The 21950-nt window shown below is 40.1% G+C and overlaps 1 protein-coding gene across 6 annotated transcripts in view; it reads right to left on the reverse strand.

The window, feature by feature from the left end:
- Nucleotides 1-5441: 5441 nt before the first annotated feature.
- Nucleotides 5442-21950, reverse strand: part of DMXL1 (Dmx like 1) — a 136172-nt gene continuing 119663 nt past the window's right edge. For all 6 annotated transcript variants that reach the window (XM_006134494.3, XM_006134492.4, XM_075931962.1 and 3 more), the window contains 9 exons: nucleotides 20763-20884; nucleotides 20491-20632; nucleotides 17612-17672; nucleotides 16960-17087; nucleotides 15450-15542; nucleotides 14928-15019; nucleotides 13785-13837; nucleotides 8457-8674; nucleotides 5442-8064 (listed from right to left, as the gene is read on the reverse strand). In XM_006134494.3, coding sequence (XP_006134556.1) covers nucleotides 7840-8064; nucleotides 8457-8674; nucleotides 13785-13837; nucleotides 14928-15019; nucleotides 15450-15542; nucleotides 16960-17087; nucleotides 17612-17672; nucleotides 20491-20632; nucleotides 20763-20884 — 1134 coding nt within the window. In that variant the 3' untranslated portion in view covers nucleotides 5442-7839. The remainder of the gene's footprint in view (nucleotides 8065-8456; nucleotides 8675-13784; nucleotides 13838-14927; nucleotides 15020-15449; nucleotides 15543-16959; nucleotides 17088-17611; nucleotides 17673-20490; nucleotides 20633-20762; nucleotides 20885-21950) is intronic.

A 21950-nucleotide genomic window follows, 5' to 3' on the forward strand; every position in this document is an offset into this window, starting at 1 on the left:
ACAGGACTTCACAAAAAACTAGTGCCATTTTACTCAGTACAGTTAGTATTTTAAATTAAAAAAATGCATTACAAGGCCATCTCTACAAAAAGTAGCCATGAAATATTTTAATTCACAATAAAACAAGACAATCTTTCTATCCAACAGCAAAAATAAATATGCATCTAATGGGAAGAGTAAGCCAGTATTGGTGAACACAAATCACAAAGGGTTCTGGGTGACTGAGGTAAAGATGGATATAATCTTCAGCCCTGAGATGGACCCTGGATAAAGTCAGTACCAAAAAGCCAGTTTGACACAGGAAGATGGTTGAAAATGGCATGGCACTTTCAAAGCTTCAGATGACAGCTGTGGATATTCTTTTTGAACAGAAATTTGGTTAGCAACAGATTGCTCAGAAAATCTCAGCATCTATGTCTCATTATAGGAAAGGTCCATTATGTTTCTTTCACTGACATAACAGCATGTACAGTCATTTCTACATTAAGGGGATTTCTAATCCATGCCTGTTTTCCAATCTTTTCAGGGAAGTAATCGCAAAACTGCAGTTTAAGACTTTCTAGGTGGTTGATAATGGAGTGCTTGTGCAAGTCACGGCTTGGTAAGGAATCTTCATCCAAAAAGTCATCCAGTAAAAAAAAAAAAAAAAAAAAAAAAAGTTACAAAACTGCAATTATTGACCTGAGCATGCTACAAGGAAAGTTTCTTGATCCAAACTTTTGCTTGTCAGTGAGAGAAAAGATGAAAATGTCTTACCCTTGAAATGAGGGCACGTCTACACCAGGAAATTATTTCAAAATTACTCCCAAAATAATTTTAAACTAGCTTTTCTACACTACCGGGAAGCCTCAAAATTAGTCCAAGGCAGGGTCCCTTAATGTGGATACGCTACCTCAATTTAGAGTCCCAGGAAGCACTGGGGAGTAATTCATTTGAATTACTCTGGGGAATAGTTCTTTCAAAATAGCAGCACTCAAGTATCCACACTACTGTATTTCAAAATAACGGTTTCAAAATTAGCATTATTCCTTGTGGTAAGCAGGCATTATTATTTTGAAATAACGGACTTTGTAGTGTGGATGCTCTGCTTATTTTGAAATAACTCTAGTGTAGACCAGGACTGATGTAACCCATTCAGACCTTCCCGAATGTGTGCCAGAGAAGCTAGCAAAGCAAGACAACTGGTACTGCAAACTTTTTGACCAGTCACGAATCTTTTCCTGAAAGAAAAATTCTCACTTCCTCTCTGATCTCAAACAAACAATTGAGAACTTTTCCCTGAGACAGCCTCCAAACTTGTGAGATAATTTATAGTGCTCCGCTCCTGTCTCATCTCACAGAACTCCAAACAAATGTACACTCTTTGAGCTACTCTTGATGAAGTTGACTGTGCAAACAACTTTATCAAGAACTTGTATTAGAATGGGCAGCTTTCCCCTCTTCCTTTGGCAACAGGGATTTCCTGTGTATAATACATTGAATCCAAACTGGTTGCAGTGCAACAGCCTGCATGCAGGTGATTAGCCCACTTTTTTCCAGTCCAGTGCTGCTATTCCAAGCCAAAATCCCAGAAAAAAATATCGAAGTGAGAAAGGTGTTCCGCTGTAGCATGGTAATGACCGACAGAACAGATATTCCTCTGAGAGTTATTCTCATATATAACATGTCTGTCTTAGCAACACCCAACTTATCCATCATTTTATCAATTTGAATAGAAAAATAACAGGACAGCACTTGATGTTGGCAATCACTTGTTCAGTCGTGCTATTTGCCATACTGAGAATATGCTTGGCCACAGTGCCATTACCCAAAACAAAACAAACAAACCAAGTTGAATCAACATAAAACCAATTCCTTGGTGCAGGTCAGAAAAAAGTTTTTTCCAATAGTATGTGGTTTCTCAGTCTTAGCTATCTAGTATAATACAGCCGAAAATACCTCAAGGGCTTTTTTCTGACTTTTCAGCTCTCATCTTTCGCTGAAAAAAAAAAGAGAGCATTTTCGTTTTAGAACTGTGCTACTCTTCCAGTCACTAACACTGTCCACATTCAAGAGTGAGACAGAAGGGAGAAACGTGAGTTGCTGTGTTCAGGACTGTATGTATTTGTCCATGTGACTGGGCGAGTCAAATCTTTCAGTCTGCACCCGCAGTGGCTCACTTTTAATGGGTGCCAAAGAGGACATCACAGATAGTGATGAGAATACCAGAAATGGAAGTGGGTGCAGCAGAGAGCACTAGATGAATCTAAATTAGAGAACTAGGCAAGGAGCCAGGAGCCCTTGAAATAGCTCAGTGACTACTTTGTACAGTTAGCTTAAGAAGATATTGATAATACCTGTTCTATAATGGTTCTTTCCCTGAGGCCAACTTCTTTTTTTCCTATTTTCTCTTCTCCAATCAATTCACATCTTCCCTTTCTTCCAGGGAATAATTTTTCTAGGGAATTAAAACAATTCACTAGAGTCATATGACTAGATAACATGGTAAGATGTGGCACACTGTGGTAGAGTCAGTACCCTAAGAAGCCCACAGGCTTTTATAAATAAATAACTGCCTTGTCATCTAATTAGTCATGCTTATGAATGGATGAACAAGAGTCACACTGCACATACATATTATCTAGCACAGGGGTTCTTAAAACTTCATTGCACCACATTCCCCTTCAGTAAAAATTACATGACTCATGAAGGGAGACTAAAGCCTGAGCCCACCTGAGCTCCAACACCTTAGGCCAGGGAGTGGAGGGGAATGCTATAACTTGAGCTCTGCCACTCAGACTTCAGCCCTGGGGAGGGGGAGGTCTTGAGCTTTGACTTCAGCAAGTCTAACACCAGCCCCAATGATCCCATTAAAAGGGGTCTGTGAGAAATGTTCATCTAGTGAAACCACAGCTAAGGGAACAGCTTGGCAGAATTGTTGAGGAAAGATGACCCTGTTCAGCTTGATGCTTTTCTGGAAGTGGGAAGCAACATGACAGAGTAGAATAAATGAGAGGCCCCCAGGCTGCCAGTGAAATACCCCTTTTATTTTCTTATACAGCCAGTGAGCTGGGGCAAGTCTTGAGAGATTTTCATTTCTGACTGCCAGTGTCCAACACAGGCAGGGTGTGACTCTAGCCCAGGGCTACTCAACATTGAAAGCTCCGGGGGCCACAATGGTACTCACAGCACATGCCGAGGGCTACAACGTAAGTGTGCTTGCATATACATGCAAATGTATATGCGAATATATGCAAATAGCTTTTCACACTGACAGGCATAATACAAAGATTAAGGCAAGACCACACAACACACAGGCCCTATTTAAGTCAGTTCTGTTGATATTAATAAAATGCAATATTTACCCAATTTCCACACCTATGCCAACACTTCTCATGAGCAATGCCAGTCCAGGAATTTAACTAACAACATGCTTATCAACAGAATACCATTATATTGACTACTTTTGTGTTTTGGCTCCCATCCACAGGCTGTGTGTTGAGCCCCGTGTAAACCCAAACTGTACAACAGGATAGAAACGGGCCACATGCAGCCCACATGTTGAGTAGCTCTGCTCTAGCCATTGTCAGATGGGGTGTTTGACTAGTCAGTATACATCAAACCATGACACAGGTGTTCAAGGGCAAGCACAAGGAGAACAGAAACCTCCCATGGAGCAAAAGCTGTTAACCTTGATTTTCAGCATGAATACAGACTGATTATGGGGCCATAGATCCCTTCTGACATCTAGGTTTTAAGCAGGTGTCAAAAAGTTACAAGAATAAGTGGCATGTGGCAGCTAAGCATTCACAGTGATGTCACTTTTTGACCATTTGAGAGGTTTTTCCTATCCATGCAAAGCAGAAGTCACCAGTGAGTGGATTATTCACCCCACTAATAGGGAAGGTGAGCTGGGTTTAGATAGTTATGAGCAGGGCTCAACAAAGTATTGAATCTATTTGCCCATGGCAAGTAGATTTCAGCTGGGTGTCCCATTCATTTGCAGCATGCACATGCGCAATGTGGGTCTTGCGCATGTGTAGTACAGGGCTAGCGAGAGGCTTTCACCGCTGTTCGTCAAGTGCTGGTTATGAGACATTTTATTATGCTGGTGTGTTGTTGCAATAGTAAATTGGCTCAGGATCCGAGGAACCACTGCTTCAGTCTTTGTAGATGCTTGGATAAACAGCACAGGGGAAGGAAAGGGGGAACTGCCATATTTGTGGTTGACTGACTGCTTTTAATCAGAGTCCCTCCCGCAACATAACAATGGGGGGGGGGGGGAGGGGAGAGGAGAAGCAGTCCTATCTAATTTTACCTCCAGTGACCTGGAGACCCATGTTGTAAGTATTCATTTCCTATAACTTGACAGCTGAGCTTCCTAAAATGCAGAACAAGGAAATCTCTCACGTGGTACGTGAACGTATAATACATACAATTTTACTACAGACAGCATCTTTCGCTCTGAAGCAGGGGTGGGAAACCTAAGGCCCCTGGGCTTGCCTGGATCTGGCCTCTGAGGCTCAAGGCTCCCTCCCAGCATTGGGGAGCTCATACTGGTGCTCCAAGACCCTCCCCTTCCCCCATGGGACTGGGGCGCACAATGTCTAACCTGGGCTGCTTTAGAATCTGGGGAGCAAGGGGAATGTGGGCAGTGTCCTTTTCCTTCTCAGTTGGGGTTGATCGTGGGAGTTTGTGCATATTTTTTGATTCTCACTTGTGTCTGGCCCTGCACTGATTTTTGTTATGGGTTAGTAGTCCCTGACCCCAAAAAGGTGCTTACTCCTGCTCTACAGATATAAAACAGAAAACCATTAGCAGTTACATATGGGACTCCATCTCAGCATGTGTCTAGATAGTCAATAAGTTTTGGCCCCTCAATCAAAAAGGCAATAAAAAAACCACTACTTTGGATTAGGGACATATTGATGTATACAATTAACTGAGGCGCCTGGGCTCATCTGTTAACCTTCACAGTTACACACAAGGTCCTCCCTCCCGCCCCCCACACACTGCTGCCTCTGTTACACGCTCCCTCCAAGCACCAGCTCTTGCAGAGCTGCCTCCCCTTCCCTGTGTGAAACATATAACCTCTGAAAATTTTAGCTGTTACATGTTTACAAAAGGCCCCGCTTTTTAACATCCCTACTTTGGATCATAAAACTGTCTGAGATCATAGCCACCTGAGGTAAAAAGGAAGAAAGTGATTGTAAAAGCAACAACATGAGTAGGGAAGTGCATCAAGATCAAAAGTAGAACCCAAAACTACTTTAACTCAATTTTTCATACTGATTAGATGTTAAGTTGCGTAGCCCTCTTAAAAGGCACATCTATAACAAAAGACTACTTACTGTGACTGTTAGCACCACAAACACACAAATTACTTATTGAAATTGTCAAATGTGAACAAACATACAACAGCAGAAATATATGATTTATAAAAAGGAGCAGCAACAATGGCATTCTAATAGGTTGAGTCTCTGCATGGTCGTTTATTGTAAAGTTTCTTCACCTGTGGTAAATACATCATTTTTACATAATTTAATTTTATTAGCTTATAATTATAAACTTCACTGAAAATATTCATTTGTTCCCAGACACTGCTTTTCTCATATAAGGGCATAGGTTTGTTAAGCAAACTAAGGGGGAAAAAAATGAAGTTCTGCTCAGAATGATGACTAAAGTAACAGTGAAGTTCAATGCATGAATGACTTCTCTATCAAATTTGCTCAGTTTATAAGTGAAAGGAGGCTTTCCCAAACTGCCAATGCACTAAACTGAGCTGGGAATCTGAAAAGTTAAATTACATTATTCTGGACTGCACACTAACAAAAGTTTTGCAAATAAAATTTAGGCCCTAATTATGGAAATACTTAAGTGCTTAATTCTTCACACTTGAGCATTGTCAGTAAATTCAATGGGTATGTAAAGTTATTCACAATATGCATTTACAAAATCAGGGGTTTAATTGTATTAATACATTAACCCCTGACAGCTATGTGGCCTTTGTGATTCTAACATGAGTATTACAAATATAGTGGTCACTAAGCAGTTAGAATAATGCATGCAGATTGATTGAGTAAAGGTGGTTTCATTTTAAGTCAGCCACTTTTCTGTTCTGTTACTGTACATGAAATTTAGTCAATCCATGAACAAAATGTTGAGGAAGAATTATTGACATTTCACTATATTAAACAAATGTAGGAATTCTCTGAAATTCTGTCACCGGTTTCTCCATAGCCAAAAAAAAAAAAAAAAAAAAAAAATCTATCACCATTATTGCACAATTTTAAGTGTCGTTTACGTGCATAAAAACCCTCTACTTAGTGTTCACATGGCAATATGCTAAACATACATTTAAAACTATAATACAATTTACAAAATTTCTTTAAACTTCTATTCTTAAGATAAAAGTAACCTGAGAATATTACAAATATTACAAGCCCTTCATTTCTATGCTGTTTATCCCCTCAGTTGGTCAAGTTTATTTTACATCAAATATTGTTCCTTGTTTTGTTCCTCTATTTTACAAAATATCTTAGCATAACAGTATACTATTTTCATTTGAGTAACTAATCAGCCTCGTATTTAGTAACATAAAATAGTTTCACAAACAGTTTTATCATGTTAAAAAGATTCCAAGGCTTTGTGCAGTTTTAATATTTTGGTCAGGTATTTAAGTTGTGCAGTTTTACATTTTGGCAAAAAAGAAAAAGCCCCAAATGCATTCAGTACATTTTTTTCTTTCATTTTATATACTTTATACATCTACAGTGTATTTTATACAGCTAAGATCATAAAATACTTTGCTCTTGTATTTATTTGCTTTTTTTTTAAGGTGCTTAGAAAGACAGACAAGTGCTAGAAACAAATTCAGCATCTTTGGGCTAAATACAAAAATCTCACTGGAAAATGTAAAATATTTCAGTTGCTTCCTCTCTTTACAGATTCTTAAATAAATACCCTTTATTAAAGATAAATTCTAATTCCTTATGCTATACAATACCTGTCTGTAGTTTTACGTCTAGTCAAGATTAAAGCTTCACACATTTCATCTTCATATAGTTTTATTAGGAAGATATCCACATATTTGCATATTTTGAAAAGGGAGAGTTCAAGGTTAAAAATATAGGCTTTTTTAAAGTAAGATTGCTATTCTGCTGACTGTTTCAAGCTATGGCATAGAAAACCCATGTTATGGAATATCCTTCAGTTTCTTGTATCCTAGGTGAGGGGAAAAAAAGGGGGGGCTCAGGTGAGTTGCGGAGGTAACAAACCTGGATTCCACAAACGGGAGGGTGATGGTGGTTCGAATCAGTGTCCCATGTGGCTACTTCCTGCTGTGGCATAAGCACTTGCTTCAGAGGAAGAGGTTTGCTTATTTTCTAAACAGAGAGGCACACACTTATTCATGGCAGCCAAAGAATAAAAGTTTGATGGGAGACATTTGTCACTATCAAAATAAAGGGGGTATTATGGTACAAGATTTTTATCTGGACCTGACTTGGGAGAAGGCCAGGTGTTCAGAGAGAGAAGAGCCCAGGCTCTGGATCGAGTAGAGGTTACCACAAAAGGAAAAAACATTTCAGCAACATACTATATATATGCGCATGGGTGATACTCTATGAAAAATACATTAGGGTCATATAGGATTCCTACATTAGGCAATATAATCTAAATCTAAAAGGACCTTGTTAATCTTTAAGGCATCATGGATTTAAGCTCCAGGAAATAAATATGAACACAGGAAACCAAAAGTCCTCATGGCACCAACTGTAAAACTAACATTGTACATTACATTTGTTGGCATTTCCATGAAAAATATTTTCAGAAAAGTTATACACAATATTGACAAAAATATCAGAGCATAAATTTCACTTCACTTTTCAAAAGTTCATTTAATGGGCTAAATTGATCAGGCAAGATTCTCATTTTTACTGTTCCATCAGCTCCACAGGAGAATATATGATTTGCTGGTCCTGTCTCAATTTGCATGACTCCTGTTCCAATGTTTCTGAAAATTGACTGTCGAGCATGCTCATTGATGAAAGTGTGAAGAAGATTAAAGGTAGATAAACTCCATACCTGAAAATTATTAAAACAAACAATGTTTGCTTTAACTCACTAAAAATCATGTATGAAAAAACTCAGACCACCCAGCCTGATCAGGTGTTTTTCAGCTTTGACAGTATCACAATACTTACTCTTCATTTTCAATCACGAATATTCTGATAACATTTGTGACCTTAAAAATGTCATTAAGGTAACAAAGGTTGCACAGTTAAACTCTGCAGTCAAGAAATGCAAAACTTAAGGCTCATTATACAATTTTAGAAATTAAGACCAACTGATAATCATTTACCTGGCAATGCAAGATTCTAGTTGAGTATTTTAAGAGGGATTAGAATTTTGTGAATACCTAGTATGAAAAAAATATATACAATGCCTTGCCCCCCCCAAATTAAAATTAAATTTACCTTTATATTGCCTTCTGCAGATCCTGTAACAAAATATTCTTCTGCAGGATCCACAGCAATTGCTTTAACTGGAGAATCATGACTCTGGAATAGCTGTCGTTGTTGCTTTTGGCGAAGATCAATTATACAAGTAAAGCCTTTTCTGCCTCCTGATATTAAAAGTTGATGTTTTGGAGCATATGCTAGCACAGTTGCCCCACTATCATGACAGATAAAAGCTAAAATACAAAACAAAAGATGTTAGAGAACATATTACATTAGCTTTAGCCTCCTCTTCAGAGCTCATGGTTTAACATGATAGCAACAAGTACATAGGCTACTCAATTAGATGGACCAATGATCTGATTCAGCACAATTCCTATTTAAGATAGTAGCCAGTTCTAGATACTTCAGAGAAAGGCACAAGAAACCATGCACTACACAGTTAAGAAATAACCTATGGAAAATTTCTCCCTTATCTCTTTCTAGTCATAGGTTATCTTATATCCTGAAACACGAAGGTTTTTCTTTCCCAAAAATCTTTTAAATCTTTGCTAGTGTAATTCTGGATGTTATCCATATAAAAAAAGGTCTAATCTTTTCCACGGGCATTAAATTTAGTCTCAATGAGATCTTGTGAGAAAGAGTTCTATAGACTACTTGTGCATTGTGTTAAAACTGCAGGCGACAAAGTATTATCTGAGCAGGAGGGTGTGAGGACCTTTGTGGTTCCAAGGACTGGACTTCTATATGCCAAAAAATGTCAGCTGCCATAGCTTGTACCAGGACATAGCAGCTTATAAAAGGTATGGACAGAAACCCACATTACTGTTTTACAGATTTCAGTGACAGGAACATCACAGTGAGACTACTGAAGCAGCCTTGGCATCAGCTGAAGAGCGTCTCAACACCTTGTGGAGGAAGTCCATTCACTTGTAACGCAACAGAATACAGAGCAGCCCGAAATCCACTTTCAAAGTCTTGGAGAACAGAATGTTTTGCTTCTTATCAGGTCAGAAAAGGATTAAACAAAGTTAGATTCCTCAAATATTTTGTTCTTTTTGTAGAAAACCCCCCACAGCCTGATAAATATTGAAATAATGAAGTTTCCAGTCCTCCCTAGTGACATTGCAGTTTTGGAAAGACCGCACGTAACCAAACAGTTTGATTCAGACAGAATTCTGAGATTGCGCAGAGAATAAGTTGAGGATGAAGTAAAAAACCCCTCTATCCTTATGGACTACCTTAAAAATAAATCAGCTGTATGGGTTCCTAGCTTTCGCTCTTTTCTAGCTGAGGTGATGGCCAGCAGAAAAGCAATCTTCACAGACATGTGGATCAAAGAGTGTGAGGAATTTAAACAGAGGCCTTATTAATGCTGATAGGAGCAGGCTGAGATCCTGTGATGGATTAAATAAATTCATGGAGGTTAGGTCCATCAACATTTATTAGCCAGGTTGGGTAGGAATGGTGTCCCTAGCCTGTTTATCAGGGCATGGAAATGGATGACAGGAGAAGAATCACTTGATTATCTGTTGTTTTTACTCCCTTCAGGGTATTTGGCATTGGACACTGTTGGAAGACAGGATACTGAGCTAGATGGACCTTTGGGTTGACCCAATATGGCCACTCTTATGTTCTTGTGGAGTAGGGCTTTCATGAGAAAAATAGTCATCCCAGGATGGGTGAAAAAAAGTGGCTGTCAATCGGAGAATGATAGGCACTGGCAACTGCTTTGTGTACTTACAAGTCTTTAAAGAAAGAAGATATTTCCAAGATGGTTTGATCTCTCAATCCCCAGGGGTTACCTGGCAACGCTGACACCATTTTCTACTTAGCTAAGTAGCACTTTTTAGTGGACTCCTTTCTTCTAGTGTTAAGGATGGCCTGAAGTGCTTTCAAACATGTCCTTTCTAGGTTCAGTGTCCATCCACGCTATCAGAGGAGGAAAGCCTAACTGGGGTGCCTGACCTTGACACCTCTCCTTAGTCACCAGGTCCAGGAATGATTAGATACTGATACAGGCAGTCACCGGGTTACGTACAAGATAGGGACTGTAGGTTTGTTCTTAAGTTGCATCTGTATGTAAGTCGGAACTGGCGTCCAGATTCAGCGGCTGCTGAAACTGACCGCCAGTTCTGACTTACATACAGATTCAACTTAAGAACCCCAGGCGTCCCCAAGTCAGCTGCTGCTGAAACTGATCAGCAGCTGATTCCAGGAAGCCCGGGGCAGAGCAACTCTGCCTGGGGCTTCCTGTAGTCAGCGCTGGTCAGTTTCAGCAGCAGCTGACTTGGGGACGCCTGGGGCAGAGCAGCTGGGGTGCTGCCGGGTTGGTCCAGTAGTGCCCAGAGCGGCGCTGCAGGACCAATCGGCAGCGCCCCAGCTGCTCTGCTCCAGGGTCCAAAACAAAAGCCTGGTCTGCTGGGTGGGGGGGCAAAATGGGAGGGGTGATAAATAACAAAGGGGACAAGTCACTGATTCAGTCATCTGGATCTCTTGTAAACTGGATGCAAGCAAACCACAATTTGTGAGCACTCTCAGCAGTACTACAGCTTAGTCAGTTGCTCCCCCATCCTGTAGCTGTGCATTTGAGTTTGCTTTCCAAAGTTAAGTACTTGCACTTGTATTTATTGAATTTCATCATGTTGATTTTAGATCAAATTAACCAATTTGTCAAGGCTATTTTAAACTGTAATTTCACCCTCCCTGTACACCTCTCAGTTTGGTGTTATCTACAAGTTTCATAAGCACACTATCCACTTCTTTATCTAAGTCATGAATAAAAATATTGACTAGTACCAGAGCTAGTACTGACCCATGTGGGACCCACTAGATTCACCTTCTCAGTTTTTCAACAAATCATTGATAACTGCTATAAATTGTACACCAACTTGACAGTAATTTCATCTAGATTACTTTTCCTTAGTCTACTTACAAGAATGCCACATGGCTGTATTAAAACTCTTCCAAAATCAACATATTACATTTTTTTTCTGCCTATCCATCTGTTAGGCCCTATCAAAGAAGACAATTAGGTGGGCTTGGCATGATTTATTCCTGACAAACCCATGTTGGCTATTCTTTATAACTTTATTATTTTGTAGGTATTTACAGCTTAATAGTTTGTTCCCATGTATTTCCAGGGATCCATATTGGGCCGATAGGTCTATATTTTTTTGAGTCTTCTTTGTTTCGGTAGAGCGCCTGCACTTTGTTTTTCTCTTACTCCCAATGCATTTTTAAAAAACCTCTTTTTATTGCTTTTTATCCTCACTGATAGGCAGAAACTGAGTTGCACGTTTCTGATTTTGTCTTTGCAGGCCTGCATTATTCTTTGGTAGTGCTTCTCAACAATTTGTACATGTAAGCTCAGCAAGTTAGATGTACAAAAAAAATGACCCAAATATGTCAATGCTGTTGCCCGAGCTATTACTTGATTTAAACAAATTTTCTGGAAATGCATTAAACTATAAGGTCCTGCCAACACATGACTTAGAGAATGACAAAACCTGCTGCTGACTACATTTCTGTGAATCCTGTTTAAGGGGGGCAGTTGTCTTCTAAGTCTCAGTCAGGTGCTGTGCTCTGGAAGGTATCTTTGTAACTACTGAGCTTTGAAGCTTTGTATTGTTTCTCTGTAACTTTCAGCTACCTCGCCTCTTATATTCTGCACTTGGTAAGATTGTTGAGCTTTGCAACTTGTAACTGGTCAAACACTTTGCTTTATAAGTTCAGAAACCTACTGTAAGCTTGGTGATCCCTGAGCCTTGCAACTCTGTAATCTTTGTAAAGCTTAGCTACTTTGTTTGTAACTTGCACTAAGCTTCATGCCACCCCGTGACAAGACTGTGCATGAATGGAGCATATTTGGGGTGAGGGAAACAGCAAGGCTAAACATGTGGAACCAGGTGATCTCCAGTGAAATTTGGGGTAACAAATGCAACTTTTATAGTATTACTATTCACAGTAGCATTGCACTTTAAAAGTCTATCAAAATTCATACGTGTCAATCACTGAGCTATCTTTCATGGCTTGTTTATATTTTGAAATTACATAGTATTAATTAACATTCTAAAATGATAAAATACTCCTCACATACAGATTGTCACATATAACATGTCAGTTGGCAACAGTATCTCTATGCTGAGTACTAAGTTAAGTTGGACAGAATGTTAGTAAGAATATGTGTTAAGCAGTATTTATTTGTGTAGGAGGACGACTACAGAACTGATCTTATATCAAGGTCCCGGTACTCTTATCTTTATACCAACATTCACAGTAGCTGGGTTTTCAATTCTTATGATCTCATATAGAAACTCAGTAATTTAACTGAGCTTAAGCTACTACTAGAGGGACCAACAAGAATCTAGTTACTCGAATAAGGTAGTTTTCTAACCATTGTGGATATAATTGTATTTCATATATTTAAGTTTTAAGATGATCTCAGCTGCCCATGTGGTTTCTACTAACTATAGCACAACATTGTGCACTGACCAGTAGTAGCTATTGTCTTGATATTCAATAAGCAGGGCCCTACCGAATTCACAGCCTTGAAAAACGCATCAGGGAGCATGAAATTTGGTCTAGCCCTGTGAAATCTGGTCAGGTGTTAGCTTTTATCTAATTCTATACAGATTTCACAGGGGAGACTAGTGTTTTTCAAATTGGGTTTCTGACACAAGGGGATAACAGTTATTTTAGGGACAAGTTTGCAATACTGCTTTCTGAATTTCTGTGCTGCCTTCAGAGCTGGGCAGTCACAGAGTTCGGAGTGTATTGGCAACAGCAGCACAGAAGTAGCTGCAGAGCAACATAAGGATGGCAATACTGTACCATGTCATCCTTACTTCTGTGCTCTTACCGGCAGTGGCTCTGCCTTCAGAGCAGGGCTCCTGGCCAGTAGCTGCCACTCTCCAGCTGCCCAGCCCTGAAAGCAGTGCCACTGTCAGCAGCAATAAGAGTAACAGAACTGCAAACCCAGCCCCCTCCATCCCTTTTTTAGGATAGGAACCCTATTACAACACCATGACATTTCAGATTTAAATAGCTGAAATCCTGCAGTAAGCCTCCCCAGGAGTGGGACCAGCTCTGCTCCAAGGAAGGTTTCATTACAGGCTCTGCAGTATAAAATTTATTTAAGCTTTATACTGCAGAGCCCACAGCATGTGTAACTATTATGATTTTTAGCAGTTAAAGTTATTTTTTTACCCACAATTTTACATCCCTACCCACAACTATTATCCCTATCGACCATCAAAATGTAATCTTACAAGAAAACACCAGAATTATTTATCATTTAAGAGTTTTAACTTGATTTACAACACTTGTTATTGTCCTTTTACTCACCATGTACTAAACTATTTGCAGGTGCAACTAAGGTATCCCACAAACATATATTTCTGTAAAAGAAAAAGGTATGTTGACACTTTAATTTAACTAACTTGACAACTGACATGGGTTGAAGAGAAAAGGTATGCACTTCATATATTTGAAATAGTTTAGCCAGTTTCTGAACATTTCACACAATACTGTTTCATGCTTAATTCATTAGTAGAATAAAAATCCAAGTTCTGATGGACAAATCCAAAATTACTTGTTCATTCAACTTTAACACATTCTGTTATAAAGAACTCTGCTCCCATCCTTCCAAAGTCTTATTCCAGTCCCTACAAACTTGACTAATTATCCACCAATTAGTTTTTTATTATAGATATACATATAATGTGAGCACATGAATTTTGTATAGTCAACCAACTCATCTCTGTTCTTGCAAAGGATTCACATTAATTTCTCTTGTGGTTGGAGATACTTACATTCTGGGTTTGTTTTATCTATCAGGGTCATGTGGGAAAAAAGGGTTTAAGGTGAAGTTTTGAGCTAGTACAAACATGGACAATACCTCAAATCTATAAAAATGGTATCAATTATTGAAATATTTATAAAGATGGATAAAAGGGCTTCTGTTCTGTTAGGCTATGTCTAGACTGCAGGCTTCTTTCGAAAGAGGCTCTTTCGAAAGCATCTTTCGAAAGAGGCTCTTTCGAAAGATCGCGTCTAGACTGCAGGCGGATCTTTCGAAAGAGAAATCCGCTTTTTCGAAAGAGAGCACCCAGCGAGTCTGGATGCTCTCTTTCGAAGACGGCCTCTTTACATTGAGGAACGCCTTCTTTCGAAAGAGGAACTTTCGAAAGAAGGCGTTCTTCCTCGTAAATTGAGGTTTACCGCCATTGAAAGAAAAGCCGCATTCTTTCGAAATAATTTCGAAAGAACACGGCTTGAGTCTGGACGCAGGGGAAGTTTTTTCGGGAAAATGCTACTTTTCCCGAAAAAACCCCTGAGTCTGGATACGGCCTTAATGGGCCCATATCACAAATTGGTAGGTAACATGCTCAATTACCCAACTCCCAAACTACGTAATTGCCAGGAATATTAAAAACCAGTAATATTTAATTAACAGCCTCTAACTATGATTTTGAATCAAGTTTTTACCGGTTATCAGTAGCTTGTCCAGCTGTGGCTATCAAAGAGGAGGAACTGATGAAAACAAAATCGTTGGCTGTTTTGTTGTGACACTGCCATGTCTGGAAAACAACAGTAAACAGTTAAGAAGTAGGAATGTAAAAAGCTGGCTTTTACAATAGCATGAAAGCTTATTTAAAAGATAAAAAGTACATTCAAGGTTGTACTTCAATCAACTGAAAGTGAAGGAATTCTGAGTTCAGACTAACTATACTCAGTTTACCAATATTCTTACATTCTTGACAAAAGTTTGACACCTCCAATAGTATTTGTTTACCAAATCATTTTAAATCTGATTTTGCATTTTCTCTCTCCAAATTAAGAAATACGATTATGAATGGAGATCCTGACTGCTAAATTTCAACCACATAGAAATAAACAGGACAAGTTTAGCTGAAAAAAGCCTAGTGGACTCTTAACTTTCCTGGTGCTGCCAGAAGACTACACAGTAGGAAGTAAATTTGAACACTGCAAGTTGACATTTTAGCTTACCAGATATGGTTTGGGTGTGCTTCCAGTAAGTGGGCAACATTTCCAGTTTGTCTGATACAAACATATATATCCATCAGCATCAACAATCCCAAACTAAAAAGAGAAAATGTATATTGTATGTTAAAAATGTATAATATCCGTGTATGTATATTCTGTTAGGTGCATTTAAAATGGAGAAATTATATTGCCACCCCATCAGTCCAGTAGATATTAAATAGCAACTTAATCATCCCAGGAACAATTGTATTGTGTACCCAATCTAACTGGAAAACAGCTGCACTGGAACCAAACCTAACAGTCCATGGAAGCAACATGCCAGCTAACTTGGATTTTAAATGCACATGATATTTCATTGCTATGGAAAGGAGCAGCAGCTAAAGCAAAAAAACCAAAACAAAACAAAAAACACACAGCCCCTCCTCCAAATTGATGACTTGTTAATAGATGCAAGAGTTTTTCTACAGTGCCCTACAGATTGAAATATAGAATCGTGAATAGCAATGTGCACCAAAATACTGTACTGTAACCTTCCCTCCGCCATTTGGACTCTGCAGGTACAAAGTAAAAAGTTCCTAGTTTACATTAAAACTCATGACCTAATAAATTCTGTAGTCTCTAACGCTACATCTACACTGCAGCAGTATTTCAGGATACCGGAGGTATCCCGAAATAGCTATTTTGTGTCTTGAGCACGCTCATTATTTTGAAATATAATTGGCTCGCTATTCCGATGTCCCTGTAAACCTCATTCCACGAGGAGTAAGGAACATAGCTCAAATTGTGTAGCTTTTTTCAAGCTATGGCTGCAGTGTAGACGTATCTTAAGGTGTCGCAGGACTGCTTGCTGTTTTTACACTTACACAGACTAACATGGCTACCCCTCTTTTTTTTTTTTTTTTTTTTGCTATCTTTTAGTTTGTCTGCAGAATCCAAACGGGTGATTTACAGAGAAACATTTTGGTGCACATTACTATTCACATCCCAGTAGGCTGAAAATGCAGGGCATTATAGACTTAACTATTCCTTAGAAGTTTTCTTTCACTATTCTTTGACTTCAAAAGTTGTATTGAAGCAGCAGTCCTCAGAATAGTTCTCGAACAATACTGTTTACACTACAGCTTTTAAAACAAATCATCACATATATTCCACTCGTATATAGTCCTGATATAGCTTAGTATATATTTTATGTGTAGCTTCAAACATTTAATTTTTAGAACAGACCTTATTCTCAACCAAGTGTTCTAATTCTGCAATTATGAGGGGTATTCCAGAGTATTTATTCTGTTTTATACTTCAAGCAAATATGCTGCCTCCCCCCACAAAGTGTTTGAAAAGTAAATACGAGAAAAGCAAGGCTTTTGAGACTCATGCTGTCCAAGGAGTCCAATATTGTAATGCATTAAGTTGGAATATAATGTTATTTATTGATACAGTGAAACAACAAAGAAAGGGGTTTATACTGTTTTTGCAAAAAGTAATGAGAATGTGGGGAGAGAAAATTTCTATAAACCTTATTTCCTTGGTGATTGAATCTCATTCGTGTTATCCTTGTGTTGCCAGCAGAGCGGAAACATGTAATTTGTTGTGAATGGCCCCATTCAAACATTCTTACACTACCATCTTGCGCACCTGTCAAGTCTGTAACAGAATAATATATTTTAATTACCCTTTCCAAGTACTTTCTACTATTGGAACCAGGTTTAATAGTACTACAGTAACACCTACAGGACCCCATTTGTATGCATAACTAACCACTACCATGTAGCAAAGCACAGTCCTCTTCTTTAAATGGGCTGAAAACCCATATTTCCATCTCTATTTAAATTCCATTGTGAAGATGTCTCCTCATTACTTCCAAGAATTACAATCAAATAGTCAAAACACTACATTTACTCAGTGACACCCTTTATTTGTTTTACTGCATATTGTAGGTGAAACAGGATTCAATTCCCAACTTGTACTATGTAAAATAGGTTTTGAAGGCCCATATTTCAACTTTTTAAAAATAGTGATGGCTTCATTATATAGAAATTTCATACAGCATATGTGCTTTCTAAAATGTTTAATATACTGTTGCAGTCATAAATTAGTAATACGTATTGAGAAACAAGGATAGTTATCTAAGTATTGTAAAACAACATCTGTTAATATAATAAACTTACAATAAGGTAGGGATGGATGGGAAGCCATTCTTCTGACATTGTTAATAGTCTTCTTTATCAGCTGTTTAATATAAAAGATAGTCTAAGATAGTTAAACTACATAACTAACTAAAAACATGCTGGATTAAATGAGTTGTCAGAAATGACTAGATCCCCTTTTTAAATTCCCACTGAAAACACGAGGAATACCACTTTAAAAAAAATTTCTGTTGAAGTGAATGGAATCTGAAATTTCTTCCAGTATTGGTGCAGATTTTAATCAATGGAATTTTTATAAGACTGGTTACATACAAGTTTTTAACTTCTTAGATTTAAGGATTTAAATATAAACACTCTTTCAACTTCAATCTTGTCTCTTTATCTTGCCAATTCCTTTCTGATTCCATTATATTTATTGAAATATTTGGAATATAAATTGGAATAATACAAGGTAAGCAAGAGAGGCAGAAACATGTAAAAAAAGAGGTAAACAAAAAAAAGTACTAGTAAGGAATGTATTCGCTTTTGTTTCTACTTAGTCAGCATTAAACTAGTAGTAAGACATAATTGCTACCCTTTGAGATGGTGCATGTCTGAATAATTTATTTCATATTTTATTTCAAGATATTTCAGAAAAGCCAAATGGAAGTTACATTTGATTGTTCTACTAGTTATGGGACAGATCTCACAAGACCAGTGAGCTTAGAGGTGAAAGACTCCATGTCTTATTAGCATTCTTGTAAGCTTGAAAGAGGTTATTAATCTGAACTTTCTGTAGAGACTGAATAACACTGCAGCATTTACTAAGAGGTTAAGAATTATGACTTTATACAGAATTAGGCTGCATGGCAATTTACAAGATAAATTGCCAGTTTATACCAATTTGGTACATAGCTGTAAATACATCAAATATCAGATAATTTTTCTGTTATTTATGCATTTTCTCCATAAATCCTAGAACCCATAAAAACTGCCATCCTGTAAAGTGATATGGGCTAGACAGAACTATTTTTAGAGTTTAGTGATACAACTCCTATATTGACTGAAGGGATCACTGCAGAATCACACACATGTAAAACAATGTCTCTTTATAGCACTGTATGAGCTAGTTAAAATTTTACTAGTTTCAAACTAAAAAGATCAGCCTGGAAACAAGGTTACTAGCCTTCTGTAAGTGTTGTGCAAGATATGTTACTCATGTCCATTCCGTGACTCCCTCCCTTCTCCTTCGCCTCTGTCAGATTTCCAGTAAGAAGAAACTGAGTGAAAGGAGAGTCACTGGGCCCCTTTTACTAGCACATATGCACACCACTTCTGAGGGCACCAGAACCAGTCCCCTATAAATACCACTGAGGGAAAAACTTCCAGCAAAAATGCATGTGGAGAGCACACACCCCTAACAGAATGGGCATGAGGAAGCACTTAAGAATAAAGAGGACCTAAATGCAAACCCCAAGGTCTAATCTGAGCTCTAGATCCAGACACGAACAGACTACCTCAGAATCCTGGATCAAAACATTCTGGAAAGTAGGTGCTAAAAACCTTGACCCATATCTAAACTTATCCACCTTTTAGAATGTTAAAGTTCAGTATTTTGATTTGAGATACCGTATATTCCGGCGTACAAGACGACCTCTGAAGTTAAAAAACATCCCCCAAAAATCGGGGGTCGTCTTGTACGCCGGATGCCCCGCCGCCGGAGCCCCTCCGCGGCTTTGAAAGCCTCGGGGGAAGCCGGCGGCTGGGCATCCCAGGCGCGCATGGGCTGCCCGCCCGCCGGAGCCCCTCCGCGGCTTTGAAAGCCTCGGGGGAAGCCGGCGGGGGGGCATCCCAGGCGCGCATGGGCTGCCCGCCCGCCGGAGCCCCTCCGCGGCTTTGAAAGCCTCGGGGGAAGCCGGCGGGGGGGCATCCCAGGCGCGCATGGGCTGCCCGCCCTCCGGAGCCCCTCCGCGGGGCTCCGGAGGGGGGGCAGCCCATGCGCGCCTGGGATGCCCCCCCGCCGGCTTCCCCCGAGGCTTTCAAAGCCGCGGAGGGGCTCCGGCGGGCGGGCAGCCCATGCGCGCCTGGGATGCCCCCCCGCCGGCTTCCCCCGAGGCTTTCAAAGCCGCGGAGGGGCTCCGGCGGGCGGGCAGCCCATGCGCGCCTGGGATGCCCCCCCGCCGGCTTCCCCCGAGGCTTTCAAAGCCGCGGAGGGGCTCCGGCGGGCGGGCAGCCCATGCGCGCCTGGGATGCCCCCCCGCCGGCTTCCCCCGAGGCTTTCAAAGCCGCGGAGGGGCTCCGGCGGGCGGGCAGCCCATGCGCGCCTGGGATGCCCAGCCGCCGGCTTCCCCCGAGGCTTTCAAAGCCGCGGAGGGGCTCCGGCGGGGGGAGCCCAGGCGCTCCTGGCGGCTTTGCTCCCGGTGCCTCTGGTCTGCTGGGGACCATCTCCAGCAGACCAGGGACACCGGGAGCAAAGGAGGCGGAAGGGCGCTGGGGTATAAGATGAAACCCTATCTTTTAATTAAAAAGATAGGGGGTCGTCTTATACACCCAGTCGCCCTATACGCCGGAAAATACGGTAATTTTTTTCCCCTCATTTTGATTAGAGAAATTTTACTTGTGAACTTATTTGAACCCGGATGTAGAGTTTTTGTTCAGTCTTCCACTTCACTCTGAATATATGCTTCTTTCATCACTTGTATAGTCAAGCCATTTAATTAAAGGTGGATTAAGACGTTTTTATGCCTAATCAGTACATCTGAAATAATATATTAACTGAGTAGCATTCTGGGGAAGTAAATGAGGGAAATGCATCATGCCCCACTTCACTCGGCACAAGTGTAACCCAGTAATTACAAAAAGTGTACAAATCTTAAAATACCAGAGATAATTAAAATGCTATTTTCTCACAAGTGACTTACCACAGATGCACCTCTCCCAGTCTGTGTACTGCCAAGCCAAGGCATGTTGATAGGGGTACCAGGATTGCTGTGTGTATAAGGTGTAGTACCCTGAACATTTGCCAGGTCATCACGTGCATGTATAACCAAGAAGTCATCAGACCTACAAAAGCAACATTAGTGACTAGAGAGATGATAGATGGGTTTTTGAAATTGAAAAGTACTAAACTATTATAAATTAGTATAATTACAAAATTACAAGAGCTACTTGAATAAAAATGGAGTAAATATACCCTTTAGCTTCCACTTCTGTGTCATCATCAACCCAGGTGTAGATCTGTGTAGCAAGAATCCCAGAAACGTCTAGTTCTTGAATGTCATGGCTGGAAGCTATTGCAATGCAGTTCCTGTTTGCCTGAAAATGGTAATAAATTTTAAAAACCAACCGTTTCCCAGGATGGACCTTTAGTTTTGCCATTTGTCCTTTTATTGGTACAATCATTTGCAGATACACAGAAGACAAAGATCTAGCCAGTTGATTTGCAGGTGCAAGCATATGCATGTGCATATATTATAGGTGTTTACATTTCACTGGAGCTACATGTATGCCAAGTTGCAGTGATGGAATTGCAATCCCTATGAAAGTCTGTTCCCTTATGCTTGCCAAGGAAAGCAACACATTCTTGTTACAAGCTCCTTTCTCTAAGGAAGACTGAAATCCTTCTTTCCCTTCTCCTGGGGGGAAAGGCCAAGCACTTGTCTGTTTACGTTCTTCCATTACAACATTTATATCAGAGTGCCTTGCAGATGTATCTGAGTTAACACAAAAAGTTCTTTCACACTAATCTGCCTCCTACCCCCATCTCACCACACAGTAGAGCACTGTTCTTCAAATGGCAGCCTGTGGCTCAGATTCAGCCCATGAGGTCCTTCTATTTCACCCAATCACTAAATCACTGAGCACAGTTCCTTCATGCCTCCTGGGAAGCAGCAGCCCAAGCAACTGCAGCCCAACAGAGCTGCAGCAGAAGTCTCCTTCTCAGAAATGGAGTGGGCTGCACTGAGCGCAGCTAGGAAGAGAACTGCTGCAAGTTTAACATCTAGTGACAGAGGAGGATGAGAGAGGAAGGAACAATGGCACAGTTCAAGCCATGTTCAAATTGCTGGCAGTGTGATCCATTCTTAAAACAGTAAGGCTATGTCTACACTGGTGGGTTATTGTGAAAGTACGGCCATTCTTGCGCAAGAATCCGCAGAGTGTCTATACTGCCTGTTCGCTCTTGCACAAGGAAATTTACAGTACAGCGTGGGAAGAGAGGGCTTCTTGCGCAAGAGCTACGCTCTTGATTAACAGGTGTAAGCTCTCTGGCACAGGAACTCTTGCCCAAGAGGGCAGTGTGGATTCTCGGCAGGGATTTCTTGCGTAAGAAAGCCCCTACACTGCCATGGGTGCTCTTGCGCAAAAGCTCAGCTCGCACATG

The sequence above is a fragment of the Pelodiscus sinensis genome, chromosome 6, assembly GCF_049634645.1.
Source record: "Pelodiscus sinensis isolate JC-2024 chromosome 6, ASM4963464v1, whole genome shotgun sequence".
Lineage (NCBI taxonomy): Eukaryota > Metazoa > Chordata > Testudines > Trionychidae > Pelodiscus > Pelodiscus sinensis.